Source organism: Anarrhichthys ocellatus, unplaced genomic scaffold (genome assembly GCF_004355925.1).
Source record: "Anarrhichthys ocellatus isolate YVR2014 unplaced genomic scaffold, GSC_Weel_1.0 scaffold25, whole genome shotgun sequence".
In the NCBI taxonomy this organism is placed as follows: domain Eukaryota; kingdom Metazoa; phylum Chordata; class Actinopteri; order Perciformes; family Anarhichadidae; genus Anarrhichthys; species Anarrhichthys ocellatus.
This window is the reverse complement of record NW_022280055.1, coordinates 27,089-42,559: the sequence shown is the minus strand read 5'-3', so window position 1 is coordinate 42,559 and position 15,471 is coordinate 27,089. Positions and strand designations below refer to the sequence as shown.

Below are 15,471 nucleotides of genomic sequence, written 5' to 3'. Positions count from 1 at the left end.
ACGCTCAAGTACACACAAAACAAATAATTTACACCTCTAAACATTGGAATGAAGTTCATTCAAGTTTGACTTGCAATTCTTATTGAGGCCTTGTTCACATGGTAGCACTGTGTGAAAAAAGGCTGCCCCACACTAACTTAAATGGAACATGGGAGCAGGAAAAAAGGTTGAACTTGGCTCAACTTTCTTGCAACAAACTGCAAAGTCATTTGGCAAACTCATATGTGCTGCACTGGCCAATCAAATAAGTACAAACATACATTCCATCTTAATTATCTTGTAATAGCTCCAGACCTGTGCTCATTCCCATCCCTGCACAATGAGATATACGAGCCATCCCAATGCCCCTTGGAGGTTGCAGTCTGATGAGGCAGCGAAGCGATCCTGACATGACACTTTTCTCCCGTCAGCTGTGCCTTGAAATTGTATTCAGAAAGAAACCAGGCACAAACCTGACAGGCCTCGTGGACACAGCTCTGGCTGTGCTTATGCAAAGAAAATACATGTTTTGATGGATGTGTTTCCATTTCAGCCTTGTCAAAGCAAATATTTTACTTGTCAAAATAGGAATTCCTTTGATTAACATATATATATATATATATTTATTTATTTCTATTTTTTTAACTATTTGCTGTGAAGATGTAATGACCACAAGTTAGAATGTGAATATATAAATATCTCTGTAAAGACTATTTACATGTGAAATATATATTTATAATTATTATTTTTCTAAATAATCCTCATAATCACCATTGTGGACACATAAGGTCATGTTTAAAACCACAACATTGTAAGTGGCTTTGGATAAAAGCGTCTGCTAAATGACTAATATATTGTAACAACAACAAACAGTTTCCGTGGGATGAGTTGAGACTCCGCTCTCCGGGCAGCCCTGACAACAAAACAAACGTACACGGATACAGCGATGGGCGTGACCAGACGATCGGATTGGATAACAGGATGTGAGTTGCGCTGTTTCGGGGTGAGGCGGTGCGTTCCGGGGTGCACAACTTTCTGCATGTTTGCGCAATTTCGCAGCGTTGTCATATATCCCGGATAAACCGAAACACAAGGTTTGAATTCGCGAGGCTCATCGGCGAACGTGTTCAAATCAGCGGAAATACCGGAGCAGGCCGCAGCACGGCACCGTTGTCACACTTCCACCGTCTCGCGTGTGGTTTACTCGCTGATGCGGGGAGAAAGTTGTGGACATTTTTTTTTTCCTGAGGTGCACGGTCGTACGGATACAGTGTGCAACATTGCAACTACAGCGTTAACGAGCCTCTCCAGCCTGTCCTGATTTTGGATTATGTGTTCGTGGGATTGTAAACACGCCTGTTCGCCATATTGTGCGCTGTGAAACTCGAGGGAAAGTTGTACGAGTTATGACATTTGCTGCGCACAATCCCTTCATGGAGCTGCATGCAGTCGACTTTGATCGGAACCAAAGTGACTCCATGGAACTGGCCATGGAGAGTTCCGTGCACCATTAATAAGGTAGCCGATCTAACCTACACGGTGTTTAACTAATGCTCACTATTCCGCTGTCTTGCCTAACAGTACTCAACTCTCCAGGCGCTTCCTTATTGTTGCTTTTTTTTAACATAACATCACAGGCTTTCGCACGGGGCGATTGCACGAGCCCCTTCGTTTCCTGTATTTCTTGTTATGCCAAATGGCAGCTACACAGTAAGCGCCTCCTTGTTGCTGTTGGCCGCAGCTTCAAAACTTCTTCAGCTCATAACGTCCCGTCTGCATGCACTCGGACGTAAACATCGACTTATAGGTTTTGCTCCTCCAGCGTTTGCATCAACAGACATACTCTGAGTGATTTTCACTTTACTGACTGAGCGAGTTGCTCGTGTAGGCCTCAATTTCCTCTTTGCTGCATACGAGTGAAAGGCGACTGAAAAAATGTGAGTGCTTGTCTTCAGAGAAAAAGAAAGTGTCTAACCACTCCTTTCTCTCACAAGGTCCGGCACCATAAAGAGGATGAGAAGAGAGGACAGCAAACCTCAGATTTGATTCTGGAAGGAGGTTGCATGCTCCCTCCCACCCTGCACTTTCCTTTGGGATTTGTATTTCCTCCCAAATACCTCCTGTATACACAATTGAACAAACATATCCTCAACCACAGGCATTGAAAGCACACTACAGAGGCAGTAACATTTTTGCACGCTCAAGAGATCAAGATTGAGAGTTCTGACTCCAACATTACCGTATATTACTATGAGTCTTCCTTCTCAAGTTAACACTGACAAGAGCGGCAAGCATCGGGCTGCAGCCATGAAAGAGCCCGTGCAACATTCAGGGGAGGTTTATTATGGTATGGGACCTCCCGCTTTAGAGTCAAGCCACAGTGACTCTGCTAGCAGTTCTGGTGTTTACAACCCCGAGAAAGGGCCTCAAAGACTACCGCACTATCAACAGGCTGCTCCAGTAAAGTGGGTGCCCCAGGACTCCGCACAGGCCCCCGGCTGGTCTCAGGAAGCTCCTGTTCAAGCCTGGGGGCAGAACTTTGGCCCCTATATGAGTGGAGTGAATGTCAGGGGTCAAATGGCGTTCCACAAAGGAGTCCATGAGGGTGTAGCTCTGCCAATCGCGGGAGAAAATCAACTGCCAGGGCCAGTTGAGGTTTACAGAGATGCCACCCAGGCTCAAACTCAGGGGAGGGGGCTCGAGTGGGAGCAGCATGCTGCGGCTGCAATGCACCAGGCTCAGCTGCAGGCTTATCAAAACGCCCACAAAGGCGTGGAGCTTCAGGGTCAGCCCCATGTACCTTCTCACACTTTGCAGGGGCCCATGTTGCAGCCCTTCCAGACAACATTTAGGCCCGGCAAGCAACAGTTTTCATCAGGTTATTACTCTGTTTTTCCAGGCAACAAGGGAGTGCCGAGTCTGGCGTACGGCGAGCAGCCTAAAACTCAACAGCAGCTGCTACAGCAGATGCAGCAGCAGCAACAAATGCATCACCATCACCAGCAGCATCAACAACAGCAACAGCAACAGCAGCAGTTGCAGCAGCAGCATCACCTTCAGTTGCAACAGCGGCAACATTTGCAGCAGCACCAAATCCAACAGCATCAAATGCAGCAACAGCAACAACTGCAGCAAATGCAGCAACAATATCACCAGCAACAGATACAGGAGCGACAGCAACAAATGCAGCAAATGCAGCAGCAGCAAGTGCAACAGCAAAATGTGCCACAGCAAGAAGCAACACAACCACAGGTGCAACCAAAACAGCAACAAACCCAAAACTTTGTGACTTCTCTGCCTCCTGAGCCCGGTCCACCTATCGGCGCTCCTAACAAGGAGGAAGTCCAGTCAGTGGAGCTGCAGCAGGAACCAGAGGCTCAAACCTGTGAGGCGTCACCCGTTCCTGATTCATGCCCCGAAAAGCTCGCCACAAATCCTGACGAGTCTTCAGATGCACAGGCTGCCCCTCGGCGTTCACGTCGCCTCTCCAAAGATGGACAGTCCCCGCTGGGACTCCCTTCGACGAACATCTGGTCCAAAGATCCCCCACCATCCCTGAACGGAGTAGCAGGCAGTCAGGCTGCGAAAGGAGGGGAGGTGACAACCGGAGGGGTCATTCGTCGGAGAAGGAGGGCATCTAAGGAGATCAACTTGGAGACTCTGGCCCAGAAGGCATCAGAAATGGAGTCCCTACCTTCTAAGATGGTCAAGGTTAAAATCACTCACTACACTGCCACTGTAATTATATATTTTTGGTGTTTTTTTAAGGCAAAATAGCCATTCAGATGCTTGATTTAGGCCCAGTTTAGTAGAGCAAGAAAGACAAAAGCAGATAATCTATGCATGTAAGGGCAACTATTCATCTGGCAAAGTTGTCGAGCAGCTGCACAAAGAGGAAGAAGCTTGTTTCTATGCAGAACTTCCCTTCTCGCTTACAAAATCCTTTTCGTAGGTCTGTTAACTTGATTCCTACAGCTGTTGAGCCCCTGCTATAGCAGGCTGTATAACCAGTGTGCACAGTCATACTATACATGTCATGCACTAGATACAGATACTGGTGCAACCTGAAAAATGTCTATTATTGGAGGTACAGTGGCACACTCAATGAAACCGGCTTCTTCATTTTCTGTCAAGCAGTTTCGTTAAATAGACACCAAGCACATAAACAAATTTAACTCTGGTTTTGTCAGTGTTTTCTAAGCACAGGGATGTCTAGTACTCTGTACCCTCAGGGGTTCTAAGGCTTGTGCTTGGTTTTTTGTGCAGAGTGCGCGTGCAGGACGTACAGTTAGAGCAGCTGCATGTCTGCACACCTCCACATTCCTTAGCCTCATTCCCAGTCATTCAGCAGAGCTAGGGAGGGGCTGAGTTGTCAACTGTACACTCCTAAAATCCCCAACACACACCAAACCGGTATTGCTGTTTCAAAACCCAGTGCTGGTGTAGTGTGGTTAACAAGCAGCATGTTTGAGGGTTTATCAAAAATATTGTTATGTATTAATTTATTATAAAATAATTTAATGGCAGACCTAATATAATTTATTTTAAATACAAAATATATATTTTATTCAGGAAGAAAATTAATTAATGAGACCATATCCTTCTTTTTATATCTAACCTCTTTTCCGTTTTCCCTGCTTCTTTTCTGAATCTCTGTGTAACCTTCTCTTTTCCCTCTCTCCTCATCTCCGCCTCGTTGCTTTGGTGCCTCGGCAGGAAGACGGTTCTTCAGGCAGACAGGCCTCTATGGTGCCTTTGGTTATCCCCGTGTCAGTGCCAGTGCACAGGAGTCAAACGGATCTTCAGGGTGGCTGGACTCAGGGACGACTCGGCCAGGGTGAGCGGCCTGCAGGACTGTCCGATCGCAAACCTTCCGTCATTGTGGCTCGTCGGCGATCACTCAGAAACCCCATGACTGAGAGTTTTGGTCAGGTTAGTAAGGAGATGACATTTGCATTAGCACACTCCACAATGAGGTGTATACAGAAGTCATGGTTCTAGATGTTTATTCCGTCTCAGACTACTTTACATTAGTACCTCAAGATCCTTGAGGTGCACAGAAGCCTGCCTTTGAGCCCAGAAAACCTCCACTGGAAACCAAGTTGACATGTTTGTGGTTTAGATGATTGTGTGACTCATTAACCCTCCAAAACAGCTCTTTTAAACCAAGTGTGTAAGTGAAGTCTCATTCAGCCAGTACACAATGTCATGGTTATTAAGATGTGACAGTGTTTTGGGGACAGCCCCCATGTGTGTCCATTTTGAAAATAAGACCAATGACAGCCCAGCAAGTGTGATGCTTTGGTCCAATCAGGTGTGGGGGAAAGGTCCAGGTGCCTTAAAGTCCTGGTTTATTTGGCGACAGCAAACACTTCATGAGCAGCTTCTTTGTCAGAAATTCAGCAGAAAGAACTTAAGTTGTTTTAATAAAGAAGCCAATGAATAATATTAGTAACCACAATCTGATTACATGCCATGCACACAGCGAGAAGATTTCCACACAACAATGGGGCTCAGTATAAGTGGGTAACCTTGCAGTGTGTCACCTGCAGATCTTCATCTAAGAGGTTCGTCATTACGCCGTGCGATATTTAAAACTGATCCACGGTTCGAAAAATACAGAAAAGTAGCATTGAACAACTTCGTAACTGACATGCATTAATAATGGGAAAGTAAGTTACAGCAAATGCACCTACAAGTACGCCATGCTCCGTAACAGCAGAACAACTATAACTTTTTTGTCCTTCTGTTCTAGGGTGGGGAAAACGATCCAGGGCTGGACGAGGATGGAAAATCCAAATTTAAGCGCCGACCTCGTCCAGAGCCTCTCATCATCCCTCCGCACAAACCAGCCACCTTCATCCCGCCATCCCTCTACTCCAGCATCTCTTCCTACCAGAGCAACCTGCGCTCTCCTGTCCGCCTGCCGGACCACCCCCTCACCATGCCCCCCTACACGCCTCCACCCATCCTGTCTCCCGTGCGTGAGGGCTCGGGGCTCTACTTCTCCGCCTTCCTGACCAACATCGCTGTAAGCAACCAAATCCTGCCACCCCCGCCTACGCCCAAATCTGCGACGCGCAGTCTGTTGTGCTCCAGTAAGTCCCAGTTGTTGCTTCTATGAGACGAATTCTACTTAATGTGGCCTTCTCAGATAATGTGTGAAAAGGAGATTTCTTTTTGTATTTTCAGCAAGTTCAGATATCACACCTCCTGTTCTGCCCTTGATGACTGATGCCACACCTGCTAGCCTTGAGCCGTAAGTACAGTCACCTAAACAGGTTTTCAATATCTGGCCCAAAATACAACTTCTCCTTTATCATAAATGTACTGACATCACCAGAACTCTCTCTCTCTCTCCCTCCTTTTTTTTTTTTTTTTTTTTTTAAAACTTGTTCAGACGTATCAACATCGGGCAGCAGTACCAGGCAGAAATTCCCGAGTTACAGGATCATCCTTCCTCCCAGTTTGTCCAGCACAAGGCTGACTTGGTTTGGCTCCCTATGGACGACTCTCACCTCAAACACGGTGACCAAGAGACCAGTCAGTATCTGACATCAGCCATTCCCTGACTGTTGTTATTATTTTCTTTCTGTGAGATTTTTACCACCTTCTCATCCACGCTAATTCTTTCAAAATGTCATCATTTTCTCTTCTTTTTTTTTTTTTTTTTTTTTGTAGTGGAGGATATGATGAACATGGCTTGTTGCAGTGTGCTGATGGGCGGAGGAACCAACCAGGAGCTGGTTTTACACTGTTTACACGAATGTGGAGGTGACTTCCTTGTGAGTATAGTGACTCATAACCAGACACTCAACTATCTGCAATCCAGTTAGCAGCAGGACAACTTTAGAAGACTTGTTTTCTAGTGTTGGGTAACACTGAGCTTGTTAAAGAATGGATTGTTCACTGATGATTCATGTTGATTTTTAAGGAAACTCTTGGATGTTTGATGCTTCAGGACCCAGTTTACCCCAAAGGTCACCACCTGGCAGGTTATCACTACTCAGGTGAGCATCGACATCGCAGTAAAATAAAAGTGGTTTTGATGTAAATCACTTCGATAAACTCATAAATTCTCTGACTGTCTTGGTCTCTTCATCTTCCTCCTTCTGTCTCTTATTTCCTAACCTCTCTTTTATGTTTCCTCAATTTGCACTGTGTCTGATTCACTCACAGGCTCCGATTGCTGGACTGCAGAAGAGAAGTGCTACTTCAATAAGGGGATCTCTGCCTACAGGAAGGACTTCTTTATGGTGCAGAAATTGGTACGCTTGTTAATTTCACCCCGCAGCATGAACGATTATGAATCAAAGTAAATGCATTTGAATGTGCTCTGTGTAGCATTTCAACACAAATAAATCCGTAGCACATTATCTATGAGGCATTGGTGTACAATTGATCTAAACAAACTATCAAAGTATAGATTTTCAGACGTTTACGCTCCTGTTTTTAAATTTTACAATATGAGGCCCGATTCTGATGTAATGGAAAATGTCCTTTTACTTTAATCACAAACAGCGTTAAAACCAAATGAGTTACGATCATGCAATAAAGACAAAAATTTGACTAAACGCACTACATCCTCTATGTGAAAGGAAGTAGATTTATGGGAAATGTCTTAATTTCATAGAAACATTAACAGCAACAATACCAGTGGCATGAGGCGGAGGCTGCCACTCATCTGAAGCTTGTTTTTCGTCAAATTGTGTCATAAAATGGACATAAATAATTTGCATTTAATTGAAAGATGCATCTCAGTGAAAAAGGTCAATTCATTATATTAAATTCTGCATGTGTTTACTTTTTTCAAGGTGCAGACCAAGACTGTGGCTCAGTGTGTGGAGTTTTACTACACGTACAAGAAACAGGTGAAGATCGGTCGCAATGGGATTTTAACCTTCGGCCCTCCAGATTCACCTCTGGAGAGGAGCACAGAGGCTGTGGTGGACGTTAAGGTAGAGTGGCTTTATAACCTGGCTTTGAATGTACCATCGCGATGTGTGCTACAGCATTACAATGAAGTTAATGTTAGAGATTCTGTTTGCCAAACAGTATTTTCATAGACTGGCTTAGGTTACAGGAAATATGTGATCGTTTTGTGAATTTTTCAGGGACACCAAATCATCTTTTTGTATTGTTCTGTTGTGATTCGTTACAGAGTTCCCAGCGGTCAAAATATATTCAAGGAGAGACAGATGACGATAAGAGGGATGTTTCTTACGAGATCAGCCATCAGGCGAGGGTTGCTCAGTCACTACAGGCCCATGACTATGTAAGTGTTTCCCTACATATGTCTAATAGTTCACCTCAGACCACATTGACTATTATCACAATCGGGTTTAATAAATGTATGTATGACGTAAAAAAACTGCAAAACTAACAACACTTATTCGTGGTGCTCCAGGCAGGAACACTGCTGGTGATGAAAGAGCCGGACCCTGTGAACAAGGAGGCTCTCCACCCGTCGGCACCTCACAGACCTCCAGCCGAGCCTGCGGCAAAGAAGAGCAGAGCACCGGCGAAGCCCCCGCCGGATCCTGATGCAATATTTCCATGCAAGAAATGTGGCAGGTATATCAGAACCATCAGAGATTTGTCTTTGTTTATAACTTCAGTTTAGTCGACGCTGTAATCTTCTATCAGATATCAAACTGCTGTTATTGTGTGTAATGTTGCGTAATTGTCTTCCATTTCCTATAGGGTGTTTTATAAAGTGAAGAGCCGAAGTGCCCACATGAAGAGTCATGCGGAGCAGGAGAAGAAGGCGGCAGCGTTGCGTCAGAAAGAAGAGGAGGAGCAGGCAGCAGCTGAAGCCCGGGCCCGGAAGGCGGCGGCGGCGGCGGCAGCAGCAGCAGCGGCGGCGGCGGCTAATCTGCAAGGAAATGGTAACGGAGTGACGGAGGAGGCAGAGGTCAGCAGCCCGGAAGACTCATCTGAGGGAGAGGATGACAAGGATGAAGACTGGCACTAAGGGACAAAAATCAGGAGAGCGGAGAAAAGAAACCAATGAGAAGATGGATTGATGGGTAGCGATGTCCCGCCTCACCGAGAGCAGAATAAAGACAAGAGAAATGTTTTTCAAGTCTTCCTGTTAATCTTCACACTCCTTCCCCAGCTGACGCTGACTCTGATTGACCGTTCTCCACCAACTAGCCAGTCACACTCCACAGCTTCACACATTTTGTATCTTTTAAAAATTCAGAGGAAGTTTATTTTTTTGTAAATGCACTTATCCCGAATGCTTCTGCTTTTGCCAATATTGCCTTTTTATATCCATTATTTAATTGAATTTAATGTCAAAATATTATACATTTACATGGTGTGGACTTAATGGTTATATGATATTTCATAAGATAATCAGAATGCCTGTTGAGCAACAAATCAAGATCAAAGCTATCTTTCACTTAACAGTATCAGTCCTTTTAAATAAAGATAGAGTAGGGGCTTGTATTTATCTTTTTTTTTTTGGAAAATACTGTGGTGAGTTTTGCAGAATTTCCCTCAGATTTTTAGTTTGGTTGCACACTTATTTTGTACAACTAAGGGACCTTTTGAAATGAATATGTACAAAAAAAGATATATATGAGATGGCCATATATTTATGATACTGCAATTTTTGCAATGATTTTGGTAATGTAAAAACTAATCATGTCTGCTGCAATAAGACTTGTGAATTGAAAAGTTTATTAAAATCTCTACTGTTCAGTGAAGTGTCTTTATTTTTTCAATCAGGAAGTGGTTAGTGTATGGATGCAAGACTTCGTTGATCCAGCAGGTGGAGGCAGTGGTTCATTATTTTGCAGAATATTTCTTTGTATGTAGATAATAGTTGTCAGTATAAATTAAGCTTGGCTGAAATTCTTTGCAGATCCATTTGTCATTTTACCAGATTATCTCTTTAAATGTTAACATTTGAAGTCTTGCTTAAAATGCTGTCATTACACTGACATCTATATCTACTGAGCAAGATTTACCACCATCAAATATAACTCCAAATACTCTACTCATAGGTCTGATTCAGTATGCTAGAAATGTTCCATCATTTTTAGATTGAGTACCGCAAAGCCAAACTCGTCTTCAGACAGAAATGTTGAGAAATAACTCAGCCATTTAAAGAGTGTGCTCAGTCAAGGGAAGTGTAGCCTGTCGCCCTCAGGAGATGAGATGCAAGGCATATTGCTCTGAGATCACGGAGGACGAAATGTCCCCGTCTCCCACTTCATCACTGACCTATCAAACCTGGTCTGCTCTCATCTACTTTTATGGCAGAAACTAGCTGGAGAAGCCAGTTCACACATGTGCTACTTGAGCCAAGAGGAACATCCACTGACTTTGCTGCTTTATGTGGTCCTTAGTCATCATCTCTCTGTCTGTAGTTACATTTTACTTTCTGTAGCTTGTATTTCAATACAGAGGTGCTTTGAGGTAAATGCTAACATCAGCATGCTACAATAACAATGCTAACATGCTGATCTTTACAATGTTTCCCCTGTTCAGCATCTAGCTTGTTAGCATGCTAACTTATGTTAATTAGCACAAGACACAAAGGGCAACAGAGGCCAATGGGAATGTCATTAGTGTTATAGATGTTTGGTCATAAATATTTTAAATTGTTGACCAGATTGTAGTGCTACATGGCCACATTTAGGGACTGTGTGGAAATGATTGGTGTGGGTAGGTGGGGTAATTCTTATATTTAATTTATTTTAAAGTAAGATCCTCCACAACATTATATTTTCTTTGGACCCTCCCCCTGAAAAGACTGCAACACCCTTTGCACAATATTGACAAAATCACTACTAACATTAACAAAAGACGTTAAGAATGTAAGATGGATGAACTTGACTTTTATTACAGTTAGCTTTATGTTGCACTTTTTGTTTTCTTTATGTTATGCATCATAATTAGGCAGAATAAAGAGAAAGTTGGAATAACCGTTGGTTAATGTCCACAAAGATCCAGTGTATTCTGTAAACTGACATTGGTACTATTAGTTACCGATTGATCCGAGACAGTATCTTCGTCCTCTGTCCTCCGCAGACTTCCCCTATTATCATAATGATATAATATTTCTCTTCTTAAAAAATAAAATAAATGCACAACTCTTTTCTGATCCCCAAGTACTTGGTACAGCCCCTTACATGTGGTTGGGGAGGATTGAGATACATTTTCCAGGACCTGCAGACTTTTAAATGAAAGTTTAACTGAAGAGACACCAAGTGATTTTTGTGCTATGGTGGTCTATTCCTCATGACAATTAGCAAAGGATAATGATCCTTGGGCTTATGAAATCCTTTCTTTGAATTGTTAAATTTTGGAAATTTACAGTCGACAATGTAAAAGTGTGGCTGCCTGTTGTTGACCTGCTGTCCACATTAGAGGTGTAGTGTTTGCAATGAAATGTAACCAACAGGGTGGTGCATTCAATGTCCTCAGAGGGTCCTCTTTAGCTTGGAGCTTGTGACAGAGCAATGGAGGTTTACAGTGAGGATCAAATGTATTTCCTGAACAGTGGCCCTACTAATAAAGCCCCATTAGAAACCAAGCTTCATGGGCACAGTAAAATAGGTTAGGGATAGAGGAGAAGATGAAGACCATGATGCAGACCGGTGTTGAGAGATGGAGAAAACTCTGGATCAATGTCACTAAGTGTCTTGAAGGCAAATGATAAGATCAATGTTTCTCCTCCAGCAGAGCCGAGGTTAAATCTGATGCAAAGCAGAAATGTACATTAAGATTTATGTTCAGCCACTAAGCAATACAACTTTGATCTTTCTCTGGGCGTGACCGAGAGGCTGCAGGTCAATGTCATTCTTACAGTTAGTAGGCTAGGAAGAAACATGAGCCACAGCATACAGCATGTTCATGTTCCACCATCAAGGCTCTTTCTTAATTTGTGGGGTTAAAAGTAAGAAAATCAATCACCAGAACTGTGGAAATAACCGAAATGATTTTTTTTACAAGGATTTTGTTAAACAGTAATTCAATGTGTCTCCTTTGTTGGTTTTTAGTTTGTTGCATGTTCACTCCAGAAAAGTGACAAAAGTCAACATATGAAGGGTTGTTAGTAAGCAGCTTGCATCTTGAAATAAATGTTAACAACTTCTGGTAATCCTGTCACCAAAAAATACATTAAACCACATATTTGCAACAGCTCATAAGATTAACGTAATGTAGGTTAAGGTTACGCTTACTTTTTGAAATGTTAAATGTCTGCAAAGTCGCACAATGTTGATATTAAACGTATCTGCAAAAACGTTCACTGTCAAAGTATTACGTTTTCTCTACAATATCCGCTAAAACTGACTAAACTTATTTTATGGTTATGCTAAGGCTCTCACATCTCTTGGTAAGGGAGAATAAAACTTCTAAATACTACTTCTAAATATTTTTTTGCTTTGAAGTTTGATTGGCTGTGGCTAAGTCTTGCCTTATTTTATGTTTGTACAAAACTGGTAGTAGTGGGCTATAGTACGTACTGTATGTAGTGTGGAAAAGGGACACAGCGCTAGTTTCGATTGGCTTCTAATATTTAAAAAATCCTTAAGTAAATATAATTCAGTACATTTACTGAATTTAAAATAGAAAACCTTCAGTCAGCTTGGTAAACACATTATAGAAGTGAAGCTGCTTCTCTTCAACAGTAGGCATTCGACTGCATGTAACATGCGCAGTCTCTCCAGCATTGCTTACATCGAGTCCTTGACGCCAAACCAAAACCGCTTCATGTAATGACAATAGCGGCCATATAAGTGACAAACCACTCGGCTCAATTTCAATGTGTGGTCAATGGCCTTGAGGAATGTAATCATGCCATCTTGACCTGGGACACCTCTTGCTTCGATTGGTTATCTGTCAGTCATCTTTACCGACAGCTCTCCGGCATTATACAGGTTCAGTGCAGTGAACGAGCCATACGCTCTGCTGTAGTTCAGCTGCTACTCCATCCTCACACTCCAGCGCACATAATGGAATTAAACCCATCTGTCAGTATTTCAGCGGGAGTCAGCAGCATTACTCGCTCACGGGTATGCAAATGGCCCTCGACCATGGTCCATTCATCTTTGGTGCAGGGAGGTTGTGATGCTTTAGAAATACGAGCTGCTGGTGACTGACACTGGCATGTTTAGTGAGATCTGTATCACTGCTCATTTTAATGGAACATCTATATCTTGGCCCTAATCTATACCTTGAAGTGTTGCCTCTCCTTACCCTACAGCAAGATGAATGTAGTACCTTGTCCCAAGTCCATCAAATCTGCCCTGAGGGACAACATTGAGTTCCAGCTGCTTAAAGAAAATGATCGGAATTACGCTTATTCTCATTCTTTCTCAAGATTGATACCACTCTTATTGTGAGAGAGGTATCGATCTTCTCATTTTACTCTCGGCATGAAAGAGAATAAGCGTAATTCTTAAAATGTCTAACTATTCCTTTAAATATGTTCCTGTGGGGTGCTGTGATGTGAAGGGTTAAAAGTAAAGCAAGAAATGGGGGCTGGATTTGGGGCCCCCAAATCACTAAATCCGGCCCTGAAAAACACACCCAGGTTGGAGTTACTCGCGGTCAGAAACATCGATGAAAAAGGCAACACTTAGCAGAGGTACAGACAGACATACAGAGGGAGATTCCTTACTTTATGTTTAGATTAGATATAATGCAACCACCAGGTGTGGAGGATGAGGGAATGAGAACTTAATCTAGCTGAAACACATTTAAACAGAAGGCTTTAAATCACTGCAGCAACAATACAATGGAAGCTGTGCTCATTCGCCCGTCCTCTTCCCTATAATAAACTCAATTTTGTTTATTACAGGAGACTCCTCCTTTGTTATGACTCTGCAAAATAAGCAAATTGGGTGGCCACCTTGCTGAAATCTGAAATGAGCCGGGAGTGAGAGAGCTGGTGGCTGTAGCCAAATGCACTCACTCACTGTAAGTGCTCTCAATTCAGTCCTCATTTCCTGACTCCTGCCAATCTTCCCATGAGAGAACAAGAACTTTTGGCCCACTCTCAGTAAGCCAAACGCTTTAACAAAGACAGCTTATATACAAGGTCACTATTTACTGCTTGCACTGCAATAAAACTGCTTTTCTTCACTAGAAACGGGGAAAGGAACATCACAGAAACACATTTGCAAGGAATAGTAACCTTGTCATACATTTTTAAAGGTGCTTCTTAAATATTTATCACATAAGGATGCTTCAGAAGGTGTCACACCATTACAGGGAAGTATACTGTATGTTGTTTATGAAATGTGCTGTAAAAATAAACTTGTCTTGCCTCAGACACTCTTTCTCCATCATGGAGCAATCAACATGCCAAGGAAGTATCTACAATTGTGTGAAAAAGTGTTTGCCCCCTTCCTGATTTCTTATTTTTTGCATGTTTGTCACACTTAAATGTTTCAGATCATCAAACAAATTTAAATATTAGACAAAGATAACACAAGTAAACACAAAATGCAGTTTTTAAATGAAGGTTTTTATTATTAAGGGGGAAAAAAAAATCCAAACCTACATGGCCCTGTGTGAAAAAGTGATTGCCCCCTAAACCTAATAACTGGTTGGGCCACCCTTAGCAGCAACAACTGCAATCAAGCGTTTGCGATAACTGGCAATGAGTCTTTTACAGCGCTGTAGAGGAATATTGGCCCACTCTTCTTTGCAGAATTGTTGTAATTCAGCCATATTGGAGGGTTTTCGAGCATGAACCGCCGTTTTGAAAAAGTGATTGCCCCCCCCCCTGTTAAAACATAAATTAACTGTGGTTTATCACATCTTTGGAAAGCTGAGTTCAATTTCTCTAGCCACACCCAGGCCTGATTACTGCCACACCTGTTCTCAATCAAGAAATCACTTAAATAGGACCTGCCTGACAAAGTGAGGTAGACCAAAAGATCCTCAAAAGCTAGACATCATGCTGCGATCCAAAGAAATTCAGGAACAAATGAGAAACAAAGTAATTGAGATCTATCAGTCTGGAAAAGGTTACAAAGCCATTTCTAAAGCTTTGGGACTCCAGCGAACCACAGTGAGAGCCATTATCCACAAATGGCGAAAACACGGAACAGTGGTGAACCTTCCCAGGAGTGGCCGGCCGACCAAAATTACCCCAAGAGCGCAGCGACGACTCATCCAAGAGGTCACAAAAGACCCCAGAACAACATCCAAAGAACTGCAGGCCTCACTTGCCTCAATTAAGGTCAGTGTTCATGACTCCACCATAAGAAAGAGACTGGGCAAAAATGGCCTGCATGGCAGAGTTCCAAAACGAAAACCACTGCTGAGCAAAAAGAACATAAAGGCTCGTCTCAGTTTTGCCAGAAAACATCTTGATGATCCCCAAGACTTTTGGGAAAATACTCTGTGGACTGACGAGACAAAAGTTGAACTTTTTGGAAGGTGTATGTCCCATTACATCTGGCGTAAAAGTAACACGGCATTTCAGAAAAGGAACATCATACCAACAGTAAAATATGGTGGTGG

The 15,471-nt window shown here is 42.8% G+C and overlaps 1 protein-coding gene across 2 annotated transcripts; it reads left to right on the top strand.

The window, feature by feature from the left end:
* The first annotated feature begins 959 nt into the window (after window positions 1–959).
* mideasa (mitotic deacetylase associated SANT domain protein a) lies at window positions 960–9,687 on the top strand. Of its 2 annotated transcripts, none has more exons than XM_031861828.1 (13): window positions 960–1,497; window positions 2,879–3,690; window positions 4,696–4,911; window positions 5,735–6,077; window positions 6,172–6,238; window positions 6,380–6,522; window positions 6,661–6,764; window positions 6,914–6,989; window positions 7,159–7,247; window positions 7,794–7,937; window positions 8,141–8,254; window positions 8,387–8,553; window positions 8,683–9,687. In XM_031861828.1, exons 2-13 carry the CDS (start codon window positions 2,947–2,949, stop codon window positions 8,951–8,953), a joined length of 2,478 nt encoding a protein of 825 aa, XP_031717688.1. In that variant the 5' UTR covers window positions 960–1,497; window positions 2,879–2,946; the 3' UTR covers window positions 8,954–9,687. The 2 variants fall into 2 exon arrangements, with proteins under 2 accessions (XP_031717688.1, XP_031717687.1); XM_031861827.1 differs by having other exon boundaries at window positions 1,974–3,690.
* Window positions 9,688–15,471: the final 5,784 nt, after the last annotated feature.